The sequence below is a fragment of the Paroedura picta genome, chromosome 10 (assembly GCF_049243985.1).
Source record: "Paroedura picta isolate Pp20150507F chromosome 10, Ppicta_v3.0, whole genome shotgun sequence".
Taxonomy (NCBI): domain Eukaryota; kingdom Metazoa; phylum Chordata; class Lepidosauria; order Squamata; family Gekkonidae; genus Paroedura; species Paroedura picta.
The window spans coordinates 36,127,772-36,142,554 of record NC_135378.1 but is presented as its reverse complement, the minus strand read 5'-3'; the positions used below and the strand labels follow the sequence as shown (position 1 = coordinate 36,142,554).

The following is a 14,783-nucleotide window of genomic DNA, read 5'->3' as shown; positions in this document are numbered from 1 at the left end:
GAAATGACAGAAACTCTTTCCTCTTGTCAGGAACAGATCTGAGGGACCACCTCTCTTAATATCTTCCCCAGAAAGCTCTTTGATCAAGCACTGTAAACCAGCTAAGGATCCCTGGCCCAAAGGAAATCCCCCTAGCCTCAACTAGAGCCAGGGCCTTCTCCCTCTAGGGGGTGAGGACATCTTCTGAGTGATTTCTACCAATTAAAAGTTCTTCCTGTTGTCATGAGGTGGGAGTCACCCAGAGGCTCAGTTCAGTTCGTTTCCTGCCTCAGTGGGGAGAGCAGCGTGCAGGCAGTGGAGCAGGCCTTTCCTTATAATATTTCTAGACTACTCTACTCTCTACCTTTGACCTAATTCTAATTCTTTACCTTGTACAATCACTAGTGCTAATTGGCCTTGGCAAGCAGCAAAAAGGGTATTGACTGAGTCCGTTAAAGGCTTGTCCTGGCACCAAGCAGTGTGCATTTTAAGGATGGCTTTGCAGTGTCCAACATACAGAGAAAACATTGGAGCATGGAGAAGACATGCTCCTTTCCGAAGGGGAGCTGGAAGCTCCAGTTGCTGGAGGAGATCTTGGCATGGCAATGTTGGCAGGCATACTCAGTTGGGCGGTCCCTAACCCAACCACCAAAGAGGCTTCCCTGAACATTTTGTGTACAACATGTACATTATCAGTTCAAGGCTCTTCCTTTCATATTGGCTACAGCACCAAGAACATTCTTCAAACTGGTACTTGTGCCAGTAGTAACCCTAAGGGAGTATGGGTATTTATGTGAACCCATTCATAGATAATCTCTTGATCTGGGCACAGTTGCCAGAGAGTTCTGCATAGAGCACATGTTGAAGGCTATGTGTCATGAACCCTCTAGTTCCTGACCCACAGTACACATTTTGTAAAGGTGTTTTGTCCTCTGAGGCTCCTGGAACTCCTGCTGAGTTGTGGCACCTTTGCGGGCCCTCCGAGCAGAACCCCTCCCAACCTCCTGCTTGCATTTCAAAAGCTTGTCCTGCTTTCAACTCCTTGCTATCTCACTTCAAGGCTAGCTTCCCCAGCTAGGCAAAACCTAGATGGCTCACTGGTCTGTTTTGGCACCTCCCATATCAAAGAACACTATTGCCCTTTTTCCTGTGTGAATACCTGGTTCCCACCATAAGTCAATCCCCATGCAACCCCCTCATACGGCGTCACTGTCAAGATTCCTGTCTATGAGCTTATGTGATGTGTAGATCCTGAATCCTGATTCTATCAATAAAGACTTTTACTTAAACCTTCATCCCAAAGCTCGAAAGTGATGTCTGCAGTGTGAGTCTACGGGATCTCAACCACTTGGTTCCTGACACTATGGGGGTCTTTCAGGAATTTTGATTTGTCATCAATCTGAATAAGAGTTCGATGACCCCGAGTCAAAAGCTAGTGCACTTGGGTGTCATCATAGACACAGCACAGAGTTAATAATGACAGTCAAAATGTCTGTCAAAATAGTGATGACAGCCAGGAAAATTCACAGAAATTCGCAGATTATGGAATCAGCCAGCATGACGGGCCTAATGATAGCCAGCCTGGACACCATAGTCTGGGCATGGCTACATTCCAGATGATTGCAATAATTTCTAAAGCCATTTCAGGATCAGATTCTGACCAAGTGTGTAAGAAATATATTGATACCAGCATAGGTAAAAGCCAGCCTACAATAGTGGACTGTGGAATCCAATTTGATGCAGAGGAAATGTTTTGGCATACAGAACAAGAGACAGTTGTTCACAGATGCAAGCCTGAGAAGTTGGGGAGCATCACTGGCAATGCTCCAGTGCAAGGTCTGTGGATTCCAGCAGAAATGAAGATGACAATAAATGTGCTAGAGATGAAAGTAGTATATTTGGCCCTGACTGTCCAAGGAACATCTTCGATCAGAGCAGACAATATATCTATGAAGGCATATTTGAACAGACAAGAAGGCTCTCAATCATCAGCACTACACAAGGAAGCAGTGCAGGTTCTGTGCTAGGCAGAAAAGAACCTGTGCTTGACACGCACAGAACATATCAGAGAACGAGAAGGCAGGTTGGTTAAGCCATACCACAATATCAGAACCAGAGTGGATGCTGAAGAAAGAAACCTTCCTCTGGGTAACAGAAAGATGGGGAATGCTGGAGAGAGTTCAGTTTGCAACCAAGGAGAACCAGCAGAGGTAAAAGTTCATGACAAGCTTTCACTATCCAGAAGCGGAAGCAGTGGGTGCATTGATTGAAGGACTGGCAGTCCTGCCTAGCAGCCACTATCAACAAAATTACTACTAGATGTCCTCTGGCTAGAGTGAGTGTGGCAGAAGTCTTGGGACAAGGCGGGAAGAACATCCTATCACACGCTTGATGAGGACATATGAGATGGCAGTGAAAGCAGCAAAACATGATGTTTTTTGCTGCGGAAATTGTGTTTGCAAGCTCTTGCCCAGCCCAATTATTTAGGGTAGTTCAGTCACTTACTGCCCTTGAGGAGGGGCACCAAAAATGTTAGTCAATTGGAACTTGGGTGTGAGGCATTAGCAAGCTATTTTGCGGATAAGGTCTTGTTGCTCTGCCACGACCTCCTTGCTACAATTGATACAGTAAATCAACTGGAGGCCTGTTGGCCGCCTTTGGAGGTGACGTTTGATGGCTTCACGTGGCTCTCTTTACCCGAAGTGAACAGATTGCTAGGGAATGTCAGGTCAAAAGAGTAGCCAGCCAGGCTTTTTTCCATCTTCACCAAGCGCGGCTACTAGTGCCCTACCTGCCTCGAACACCTGGCCACAGTGATCCATGCAATAGTCACCTCCAGAATAGATTTCTCTAACTTGCTCTATGCAGGCCTGCCTCTGGGCTTGATCTGGAAATTACAGCTGATCCAAAATGCAGCTGCTAGGGTCCTCACTGGAACTTCTTGGAGGGCACATATCCAGTCAGTGCTGCGGCAGCTGAATTGGTTGCCAGTTGCATTCTGGATCTGGTTCATGATTTTGGTTTTGACCTTCAAGGTCATACACAGTCGGGGCCAGACATATTTGAGGGACCAGCTGTTGCCCTAAGCTCCCCACAGGGTGTTACGCTCTGTGGGTGCAAATTATTTGATAATTCCTGGCCCCAGGGAAGTGCGCCTGGCCTTGACCAGGGCCACGGCCTTTTTGGTCCTGGTCCTGGTCCTGGCCCTGACCTGATGGAATGAGTTCCCAGAGGAGCTGTGAGCCCTGTGGGAGTTCAGCGTTCCGCAGGGCCTGCAAAACAGAGGTCTTCCACCAGGTTTACAGTTGAGGCTTGGGCGGCCAGGGAGATCGGGGCCCCTCCTATAAAAGCGGTGGTGGTGAATTCCATCTGCGCCCTCTTCCTCCTTCCCCTCTAGATGCTATTGGGGACATTGTTAGAACTGGGCTGAGTTTACTGCCGTGTCATGTGGGTTTTTTATATATGTAATCTAATTTTATGACTGTTTTAAGTGGATTTTTATTGGGGGTTTTATTCAGAAGATTGTAACCCGCTGAGAGCCTTTGGGGAGCGGCGGGAAATAAATTGAAAAAAATAAATAAACAGGGCCACTTGTATCCATTAGTTATGTAAGCACTTACATCACTTCTGATTTTTCTTCATGAATGTCTGTTGTTTACCTCATTACCAAGAAATCCAGGCTTGTTCATTAGATCTCTAGGATAAAATACCTCTTAACATTGTTGTGTGTTATCTTAGGATGAGTGAGTTGGTTCATCACCGACTGAAAAGTCCCTGGCTTTGGGGTAATCCTTGGTATCTCATGTTCAAAGAAGGAAGAGAACATTATAGAGGGCTGAAGATCCTTCACAGTTTTACTGATAAAGTAAGGTGCTGAGTTATTCCTATCTGCAGCATTGCATGATCAGAAAGATCAAAGTCATCTTGTCAAGATTAATTAGTAAAGTTCTCCCAGATTGTTGAATTGTTAGATTCAACAGATTGTTAGATACAGCATAATGCCAGCTGAATATAAAATAAACAAATACAAACTGTAATCTAGTTATACATATATTACAGACTAGAGGCCAAGGCCATTGCACTCAGGAATACAACAGGCGCTAGATTGGGGTGGTGGTGGAACAACTCTGCGGACAGCCTCTCTCTCTCCAGGACCTTGAAAGGCAGCATGTGGCTGTTCTCCGGTTGGCCTCTCCCTTCCCCCATGACCTGGAAAGGCTGCAGGCGGGTGATAGGGCGGCGTATCCCCAGCTGAGGCTGCGGCTTGGGTGGCTTGGTTATTTAGCAGTGAGGTGCCCTCCTGGGGAGCCCCAAGACCCCGGGCAGGGAACTCACTGGCAGGGGCAGCTCTCATGTGGTAGGATTCTGCAGCCTCTGAGGGAAGTGGAAGGAGGAGGGGGTGGTCAGGAGTGGGGGACGGAAGGCGGTTGGCTGACCACTGGACAGACAGGCAAGCTGGTTGGAGGAGGCACTCAGGGGCGGGACAGCCACTCTGAGATGGTGTTAAGCGCCGAGTGGCACTTAAGCCATGAGACACGCTCTTCCTCCAAGCCCTTACCAGAAATATTAAGTGGAACACATGATTATATATAACAAGGTATAAAAAATAAAATATTTTTCCCCAGCCTCCCCTTTGTTACATTGAAATCTTTTAGGGACACTGTCTATAAAGTACAATGATACTTGCTTCTGTAGGGGTACATTTATATTCAGCATTTTGCATTTCAGTTTCATAACTACTCGGTAGTTTTGCAGCTACATTATTAGGTTCATCATTGCTATATACTCAGTAGTACATGTTTTTGCCTCTTGTATATATTCTCTATTTTACCAAGTAGATAAGATATAAAATATACAGAAGGAAAATCGATTACATATATCATAATAAGAAAATAGATATTTCTCCCCATAGTTCACTTCCTTACCTACATTTATATTCAGGATGTTACATTTAAAACTGATTATCTTTCTGCTTCATCATCACAGTACATTTTATCCAGTATTTTAAACTGCATCTCATTCTAAATTTGTCTCCTGCTTGCATAATACACACTCTGTCTCTTCTCAATTTTTTTAAATTGATCTCTTTGTCTCAAATAAATTGGTAATTTCACCATTACTGCATATTTGGCAAGTTGTTTCCTCATTCTTCTAAGTATGGGCAGACCTCAAGTTTCCATTACGCTGCTGTTGAAAATGTCGACTATTGATCTGTGGCCGACCTCACCCTACTACAAGAGGGAACCAAGTTGCATGGATTCATACATGGAGAAGTGATCCCTTTTTTGTACTTTTCATGACCCTCTCTCTTGTCTCACCTCTGATACTATTCAGGCATAGTTTTAAAGTAACCTTTCTACACCTGTCAGGAAAAATCACCGATATTCTTGCCACATTATTGGGTTCGGTACAGTACAGGAAAGAGTAGCTAATTACTTTATATGGCATTGCTTGAAGTACACGCTGAATTCTTTAACCTGGGATGCATTTTTTATGTATTGAAGGTTATTAAAGAAAAGGCTCGTGAGCTAGAAAATCAGGAGCGACATCAAAGCGATACAGTCAGCACTGATGAGCAAAGTGGGTGCAAAGTGCGGAGAGCTTTCCTGGATATGCTTCTTAATGCCACTGATGACAATGGGAAGAAGTTGAGCTACAAGGATGTTCGAGAAGAAGTGGACACATTCATGTTTGAGGTAGAGAGTGCAAGTTTCAGAGGCTGCGTGCTGCCTACTGGTTGCCAGTACCAAAACATATGTGGCTGATGGCTTTTTTCTGTTTTACTTGTGGTTCACACCCTCTGGTTTTTCTGTTCTGTTTCTTTTGTGAGCCCATGAGGAGGGGTTGAAAAAGCTCTTCTCTCATTCATCACTGCCCATGTTCTCTTTACTGGACTAGAACAAGATAAAACCAAAATATATCAAACTACAATGAGAAAAAAGTTTTCTCTGGAAGAGAGCAAAAACATTGGACTTTGTGTACCCCAAGTATTTTAATGCATTTGCTGCTATTCATATTCAGGCAGTCTGTTGGTACCACTTCATCCAGGGTCTTGTGGCTTCAGCATCTTAAAAAAAATGAATCCTGTGAGGAAATTAAGCTTGTGCTTAATTCTTTCCAGTTGATTTTGACTGAACTATGAGATTCTAGAACTAAAGCTATGGTTCAATTCTCTAACTTGGATCGAGCCTTAGTATCCTACAGTATAAACCTAAACAGATTGCTTCTTTCTAAATATATTGATTTCATTGGATTTTGATGGTCATAACTCTCCTGACCAGGATAGCCCAGGTTAGAGTTGGCTCTGGTTACTACTTGGATAGGAGGCCTTCAAGGAATACCAGGGTTGTGATGCAGAGGCAGGCAATGGCCAACCAGCTCTGAATGTCTCTTGCCTTGAAAACCCTGTAGGGTTGGCCATAAGTCAGCTGTGCCCTCAGGGCTCTTTTCCTCACCTGCTCTCTTTAGGACTGCACTGTTAATCATGTCAACAGAATAGGTTCACATGCTGGAGAGACTGAAGTGAACATGTAGCTGCCTGTTTGTGAAAATGTAGGGCACTACCAAAATATGAAAACATCAAAACTCCTTAAAATGTAAAATATTCATTTACTTATCTATGGAGTGGGTGCCCAAAAACATTGTATTCATGATAGTAAAAATCTGCCCTCATAGGGCCATGATACCACTGCTGCTGCTGTGAACTGGTCTATCTATTTACTCGCTTCCCATCCAGAAGTGCAAAGAAAAGTCCACCATGAACTGGATGAAGTTTTTGGTAAGTTTCACTCTCTCTGGATATGTAGCTTTCAGCTTGGGATAGTAAAGGATAAAGTGATATTACCTAGACCTTTTCGTACAGATACTTAAATGGATGCAGACTCCCTGATGGGGGGGAACTTACACTGACTTTACATATTCATTAAAGCAGAACAAGTGACATTTATTCCTGGGAATGATGGTGCATATACACTCCATTCTCTGACACATAGAAATTTCATTTGTTTAGAATATTTACTGTATAAATTTCTTGTATAAGCTGAGTTTTTCAGCACTCCTTTTCACATTGAAAAAGCCCTCCTCGGCTTATATGCGGGTATATACATTAATTGAAGTATCAGCCTTCTCCGCCTATGGAATGCAGCCAGCCAATCGTTGCATTGCATTGCCTTTTGCAAATGTGTTTGCAAGCTGAGCTGAGCTTGTTCTGGCAGCTTATAGGACATCAACAGTTTGACTGAGGGACTCCCCCCCCCTTTCTTCTTCTCTTCCTAATAAGTTCTTCCAAACTATTATTTTGATTGCTGGGGGTGGGGTGGATTTTGGGGGTGCTTTGGGATTTACTGTTTCTTTCTCCTAGTGTTTCTTTCTTCTTTTATCTGAGGGGCAGGGCAGCATTGTTTGACTTTTCTTCTTTTAAAAGTTGATTTTTACAGTTCTTTCAGTGTTCAGTTTTACAGTTCTTTATTTCAGTGCTTTGTTCTGGGGGGGGCACTGCAGTTGTAGTTAGAGTTGTCCATTCTCCCAGTTTGGTAGCTGTTGTTCTTGTTGTAGTAGGTTGCCAACTCCGGCTACTGTTGTTCTGCTCTGGTTTGCTGGCCTGGGGGGCACTGTTTGGTTCTCCTGCCAGAGCGGTACTCACAGAGCAGATGTCAGAGCTCTCTCAGGGTGTCTGACAACAAGAGAGGAAGGGAAGGTAATTGTAAGCCGTTTTGAGACTCCTTTGGTCAGTCAAAAGTGGGGTACAAAGTCCAGCAGCTATTCATCCTGTTGACTTTTCTGTATTTGTTGGGGAGGGAGGCTGGATGTTCGTGTTGACCCTCTTTTACATGTACAGAGCCAATTTGCTGTATTTCTTTGAAATGAATATTCAAAAACATTTAACCTACTGATGCCTCAATTAATGTACATTTACCAGTAGCTGCTGCATTTCCCACCCTCGGCTTATATGCGAGTCAAGAAGTTTGCCCAGATTTTATGGTCAAATTAGGTGCCTCGGCTTATATGTGGGTTGGCTTATATGCGAGTATATAGGGCATTCCCCACTTTATCTCAGACTCACAGTCGCTATCTGAGCAGCAAAAATATCATAAGCACCTAGTGACAAATTAAGAAGAATGAACAGTTACTAAGTAGTTAAAAACCAATTTAAATTGCAGCCAAAATGCAGCCAAATCTGCCCAAACAAACTACCCTCCATCAAATATCCTGTGGGATAAAACCATTTTACATTGTCTCCTACCTAACCTGGATTGGCCATGAAAGCCTGATCCTGGAAGCTAATCAGGGTTGGGCCTGGCTGTCATTTGGAAGGATGACCTTCAAAGGATACTAGAGCCATGATATAGGGGCAAACAATGGCAAACCACCTCTGAACATCTCTCACCTGGCTGCCAAACAATCCTAGGATTTCCTGGGTACTCTACACACATGCCATACAATAAATAATACAGCTTTCTGGACACAGCAAGTCAAGGCACCCTTGTGCAGGCACTCTAGTAGGACTTTCTTGAGGAAAGGACCTGCCTTGGGTTGCCAGTCTTGAAGTGGAGCCTGTTGACATCTCTTGAAATTACAGCTGATTTCCAGACTACAAAGACCTTTACCTTCAAAACTTTGAACTTCTTAATCTACTGGCAACCCTAAGATGGTGGTTCTTCCTCAATTCTGACCCTTCTTATTGAGAGTGTTGTTTTTTGTTTGTTTTATATTATGGCACATAAGAGAGAAACAATATATACATGTCAAATTATGTTATGCATAACCCTTGAACTAATTAAGAGATTTTGTTTGGATAGAGATTACATAATAGAAACATTTCAATGCCAACTCTCAGCTAATTTTCATAAATCACTTACTTGAATTTCATTATCTGGGTGCAAGTATCTATTGGCACACATCAAAGGGCAAACAAGAGTTGATGTAAGCTTTGTGACGCCTATGTTAGAGATGGATATTTGAAATTGTTTGATTGCTTCACGCTGTGACAAGAATGCATACTTTGATACTGATAGTTCTTTCATGGGCTTGAAGTTAGTTGAAGATGAAGTGAGGCTGTGTTCACATGGACCAGGTTTTCTCAACATAGATTTGTGATACTCTGAGGTTTCTTGATGGCCTTGGAAGTACCTTCCAACTGGCTGGGAGTTAATGATTTTTAATATATTTTTAAAATGTGTTAAACATTTATTGGGGGATATGACCATATAAGGTCATGTTGACCCCCTCCCCCCTCCCAAAATGGCCAATTATGTGTCTGGAGGGGGTGGGAAGGGGAGGGGCCCCGGTTGGCATGTACACAGCTATGCTTTCTAACCATATTCTCCATTATCACACCATTTCTGGGGTTCCTTGAAGCCTTAGGAATGTTTCATGGATTTCTCAGTGGTAAAAAAGTTGAGAAAGGCTGAACAATGTGAATAACTTCCATATGGTTACAATATGCTTTTGTCCTGTATTGTTTGGACACTATTTCCATTCAAAAGTACATTTCTTATCTCTGTACTCCTTCCCCCCATATATAAAATTCCATGAAATAAAGTGTGAAGCTCTGGGACCACAAACCTTCCCAACCTTCTGTTATACTGAAAGACTGACACTGCTGTCCAAAAGCTTCATGGTGTTCCATACAAAGTGGCCTCTAACCTTTGTGTGAATGTGATGGCCTTGCAGAAGAGAAGGTATAGTCTTGGAATAAAGCCAACAGCATATTGTCACTCATTCCTTGTGAGTGGCATTATGATTAGAGTTCAGTGAAACTAGTGCAGGTATGACAGGTGAAGTATTATATAACTTTTGTTTGATCCTTTATATGCTACTTCCTCTTTTAAGACCGAACCATGTAGCATTCTGGGAAATAGAGATGTCAGCTAGCATACTTCACTGCTGAAGTGGTTTTGGTTCTGTAAGTTTTTCGATTTGTGCTTGATATGTTCTCAAGAAATGAAAACCAACATTTTCTATACTTCCTGCCAAACTAAAGTGAGGACGGGTATGAATGTTTGTTGGAAAATACAAACCTACCACAGAGAAAGTCTTTGATCTAGCTATTGCCAAGCAGACAATCCTAACTTTCCCACATGTGTTATGTGCTCTGGGTTTATTGCTATTGAGAAGGTTCTCTTCCCCACCCCCTCGGTTCCCCACAGCATCATGGGGCATGCATGCACTGGGGTTTCCTTGAGTTTTCGTAACTTTCCCCCCCCCAAGCCTGCTGAGTTGCAAAGCTTTGGGAAAGATTGCAGCAAAGTCTGGATGGCTGCTGTGTGGCTGGGCATAATGGGATAGAAGAGTCTGACGGTAATTCAAAACTAACAAACTTTTATTTTACTTATGAGGGGGAATGGTCACATAGGTATCAGGTTTTAGAACTTAGAAGGTGAACAGAGAACAGGAATGGGGTAACTTCGTATAAATATAAACTATGTTAGTTATACAGTCAGAACTTTAAAAACTGAGGGTATATCTTGGGAGTCAACTTAAATAAGCTAGCATAAGCTTCAAAGAAACTGAAGTTGATGAAGGCAGGAACATTCATACAAGTTCTGGTATCCTTAACCACTAAATAGGAATAGCCCCTCTTTACTAGGAGTTATTTCCCTCAGGCTTGATAGGGAGCCATTTATGGGGAGCCATTTCTCTCAGGTTTGAGAAGGATCCTTCTTGATCTTCTTACTCTCTTAATCTTCCTTCCCAGTCAACTGTCATTCTTAACTGCCACTGCTGACTGCCACTCTCAACGGTAGAATTATGTTTGAATCCCCCATCATTCAAGTCTCAGACTAGGTTACCATTTACCTTCTGTCATACCAGGCATCTTAATGTTTGGAGAAATTAAGCATGCCTGTTTGAACCTAACACAGCTGTTCTTCTCTTGTTAAAAACAAGAATCCTTCAGGGCATACATTTGGGGTTCATCCAAACTTAATTTCCTGCTGACCCAAACGATAAGGCTGTTTTGTCCAGTTCCTCCTTCCAACCTTCTGCATCATTCCTAAGGGTCCCCCTATTCCTCGGGGATAGAATTTTGTTTAAATAAGTGGACTGTGTTGGAGAGTGAGAGGCAGGACAGTTCAGTTCTGCTGATGGAAAACTTCTGGATGCAATCCTTTGTGGATCATAATACTTGTACGTCTCTCATTTGCCTTTGTTTCTTAGGTGATTCTAGACGTCACATCACCTCCGATGATTTGAAGCAACTACGATATCTGGAATGTGTTATAAAAGAAGTCCTTCGCATTTTTCCTTCTGTTCCATATTTTGCCCGTACACTACATGAAACCTGCTATATTAGTAAGTGGGTTGCTACACTATGGGTATAAAGTAATCCAGTTCTTCCTGTGAGGACCTGCTTTCATGAATGGTAATTCTTCTTTGATAGGAGGATTTAAGATCCCAAAGGGGACAGATGTTCTCATTATACCTGTTATGCTGCACAGAGATCCTGATGTTTTTCCGGAGCCTGAAAAATTCCGACCAGAGCGGTTTTCCATGGAGAATTCTGCTGGGCGGAATCCATATGCATACGTGCCTTTCTCTGCTGGGCCCAGAAACTGCATTGGTATGTATGAGAGCATTTGGTTAATATCTGTATGATTCATTTCCAAAAAAATAGATATTGTCATGGTACTCTGAAGAAGCCCTGAAAACACCTTGTTTTATGGGAAACATGCACTCTCCCAGTTAGGAGAATGTCAAACTAAGATTGGAGAGAATCGTGTTTAAGTTTCCACAGAAGCTTGCTGGGTGATCTTGGGCCAGTCACAAATTCTCAGCCTACTTTATAGGATTGTTGTGAGGGCAAGATGAAGGAGAATGATGCAATCTGTTTGGAGTCCTCAATGGAGACAAAGGCAGAATATAAAAGATAAATAAACAGACCCTGCTTTCCCACCCATTCCACAGAGCTGACTTTGGAGGCTAATTGGAATAAAAAGCCTCAGAAGAGATCCCCCCCTGGAACAAATAAGACCTGAAGGGTTATAACCTCTACAAGCAGGCTGGCATCCTAACCATTTTTATACTTTTAATTGCTACTGTTTTATTGTTTTTGTTGTATTTATTATATTGTAAACCACCCTGAGCTGGCACTATAAATATAAATGAAATTAAATAAAATTCTGAAAGCAGTAAAGTGTAGGATGTGTCAGGATTTTTCATTTATAGTCCACACACTCAAATATTGTTCAGAGACAGACATCCTACTGGACTCTGATTTTATTGTGCTACTTCAGACCAACATGGCTACCCATTTGTATCTCTCAAATTCCCTATATTCTTTGTATATGAACAGCAGATTGACAGACTTTCCCCGCAACCAGAGTTAATAGCAGCATTGTGTGTGTGTGTATATGTGTGAGAGATTTTTTTTTTTTGGGGGGGGGGTGTTTGGGAAGTTCTTTGAGACTTGGGATGGGGCCCAGGTAAGGTGCAGTTTGGGAAAGGGAGGACTCAGCAGGGTTGTGATGCCCTAAATTCCACTGTCTGAAGGTGTTGTTCTCTTCAGGGGATCTGATCTCTGTAGTTTGGAGATCAATTGTAATATCTGGAAAACCCTAAGCCCTGACTGGAACTTTCCAGACCTATGGAAGTGTAATTTGTAGAGTGTAATTTGTGTGGCTGGATGCAGTAACATTTTGACACAATGCTGTGGGAATTAAGAACCAAGAAATTTGGTCTTTATCATTGATCCCTCGCATCTTTTGAGCCTCATCTCATCTGGCCTTGACTTTTGGGGGGAAGGAAAGCACTTGTCTCAAGCCTCCTTTTCCTCCCTATATGTAAACGGTGAGACTGCAAATAACAGCTGTCCGCCAACTCACTGTACTTAGCACGGTGTAGGGAACTGCACTATGGCTTGCCTTGGAAACCTGCAATATTTGCCTGTCTTCTGCAAGTTGCTATCATATTACCATAGACATGGAATGTGGAGTGATTTATCTGTCTATACTCCCTACTCCATCTGAAACAGTGGCCTGCAAATCCAGAGTGAGGAGGAGATCCTGATCTCTATGAATCTGTCAAAAAACATTTGCATCAGTGACAACCAATGGGTGTACTGTTATTATGAATAACAGTTACTATTACCAAGGTAAATTGTAACTACCATTTCTTTCAATGTGTACGCAGGTCAACGCTTTGCACAGATGGAAGAAAAGGCTATTTTAGCCACCATTCTGCGAAATTTTTGGGTGGAAACCAAGCAGAAGTACGAAGATCTTTGTCCTGTAGCAGAACTGATTCTTCGTCCAAACAATGGTATCTGGATTCAATTAAAAAGGAGACATGGTTACATTTCTGAAAATGATAAATCTCTGTAAGATTCACTCTCCTAATATAAAATTAAAATTTTAAATGAACTGTCTGGAGCAGCAAATAGGCATACAAGCATACAGGCAAAGCCAAAAAGAAAATTTCCCCCAAAGTTGTCACACAAAGCATGCCTTTCTAAAGTCTCCCCCCCGCCCCCCAAAATCAGGAACAAGATTTTTCTTTCTTAAGTTTCAAGACTCGTGATTCCATAAGGGGTGGCAGTAAAACACTACGCATCTTTGATTAGATGCATAAGCGTTTCAACGGAGAAGTATTGCATTAAAAAAAAAATTAGCGGGCATCGCGGGCACTTTAAAACAGTGGTCCCCAACCTTTTTATCACCGGGGACCACTCAACGCCAGGGACCACTCACTGGGGACCACTCAATGCCTTTTACTTAGGCCCAGTGGGGGGGGGATAGTTTACCCCTCTACTCTCAACCACTGCCCTAACGCTCTCTGATCGCTATGGTAATGTTTAAACATCCCTTCAAAATAAGATACAGACACGCCACAACAATGAACATAAGGAACATTTTATTTTCATGGAAATTTTAACTAATGACAATGACAAATCAATGGGAATCCTGAGCTTGTTTCTCTGCAACGAGATAGTCCCATCTGGGAGTGATGCGAGACAATGACACCCGAAGTGTGTTGTAAAGGGCTGGGGGGGGGATGAAGTAAAGGGCCGGGGGGGGGAGAAGGCGTCCTTCGGGGCCCACCTCCAATTAGTCGAAGGACCACATGTGGTCCGCAGCCCACAGGTTGGGGATCGCTATTTTAAAACATTGAGAAAGAGGATTGGTTGCCAGGATTTGATTGAAAGGAGGAAGAAAGTCGCATGTAAAGAGCATTGCTCTCTTCCTCCATTTCCAGCAGGCAATGTGAAGTGTAAGGAGTGCAAAAAGGTGGCAGATAGAAGCAAGACAGCAAGAAGGTGAGGAATGGCTGGAGGCGCAATAATATTTAGCGCTATGCCATCATGCTGGCATAACATCATATTTTTCAATGTGCGGAAGTGCCCTGTTACTACATGAAGTTGAATATGTAACTTTGAAAAAGTAGTCAGTACCTCCTGAATGCTCAGAATAGAAGGATATGCTTAAACAAGCTGAAAGAATGTTGCTGTATTTTTTGTTGTGAAGGATTTACTGTTGGATGAATTCTGTAAGGGTGGCTAAGTTAATCTGTTGTAGTAAAATACAATACAAAGCAATGTTGTGCCTTAAAAATGTATACTACTTCATATATTTCACAATAAAAGTGTTTAAGGCACCACACGACTTTATTCTTTCATTTAATGTCTTCTTAATTCTTTGATCTTCAACACATGATATTTAAAAACTGGAGTCTAGGTTCACATTCAGTTCCCAATAGTGACCAATGAAATACTCCCAGGCACTGAGTTGAATCCAGACCAAACTAGCAATTTTCACTGAATTCCCCCTTAGCAGGAGCAGCATTCCATAGAGGTCAGTGGACAGCCATGG

At 42.7% G+C, this 14,783-nt stretch overlaps 1 protein-coding gene across 2 annotated transcripts in view; it reads left to right on the top strand.

The window, feature by feature from the left end:
- The window catches only part of CYP4V2 (cytochrome P450 family 4 subfamily V member 2), a 28,069-nt gene extending 13,496 nt beyond the window's left edge, over positions 1-14,573 (top strand). For both annotated transcript variants that reach the window (XM_077302159.1, XM_077302160.1), the window contains exons 6-11: positions 3,718-3,844; positions 5,484-5,675; positions 6,655-6,757; positions 11,137-11,271; positions 11,360-11,539; positions 13,108-14,573. In XM_077302159.1, the coding sequence (XP_077158274.1) occupies positions 3,718-3,844; positions 5,484-5,675; positions 6,655-6,757; positions 11,137-11,271; positions 11,360-11,539; positions 13,108-13,298 (928 nt within the window). In that variant the 3' untranslated portion in view covers positions 13,299-14,573. The remainder of the gene's footprint in view (positions 1-3,717; positions 3,845-5,483; positions 5,676-6,654; positions 6,758-11,136; positions 11,272-11,359; positions 11,540-13,107) is intronic.
- Positions 14,574-14,783: the final 210 nt, after the last annotated feature.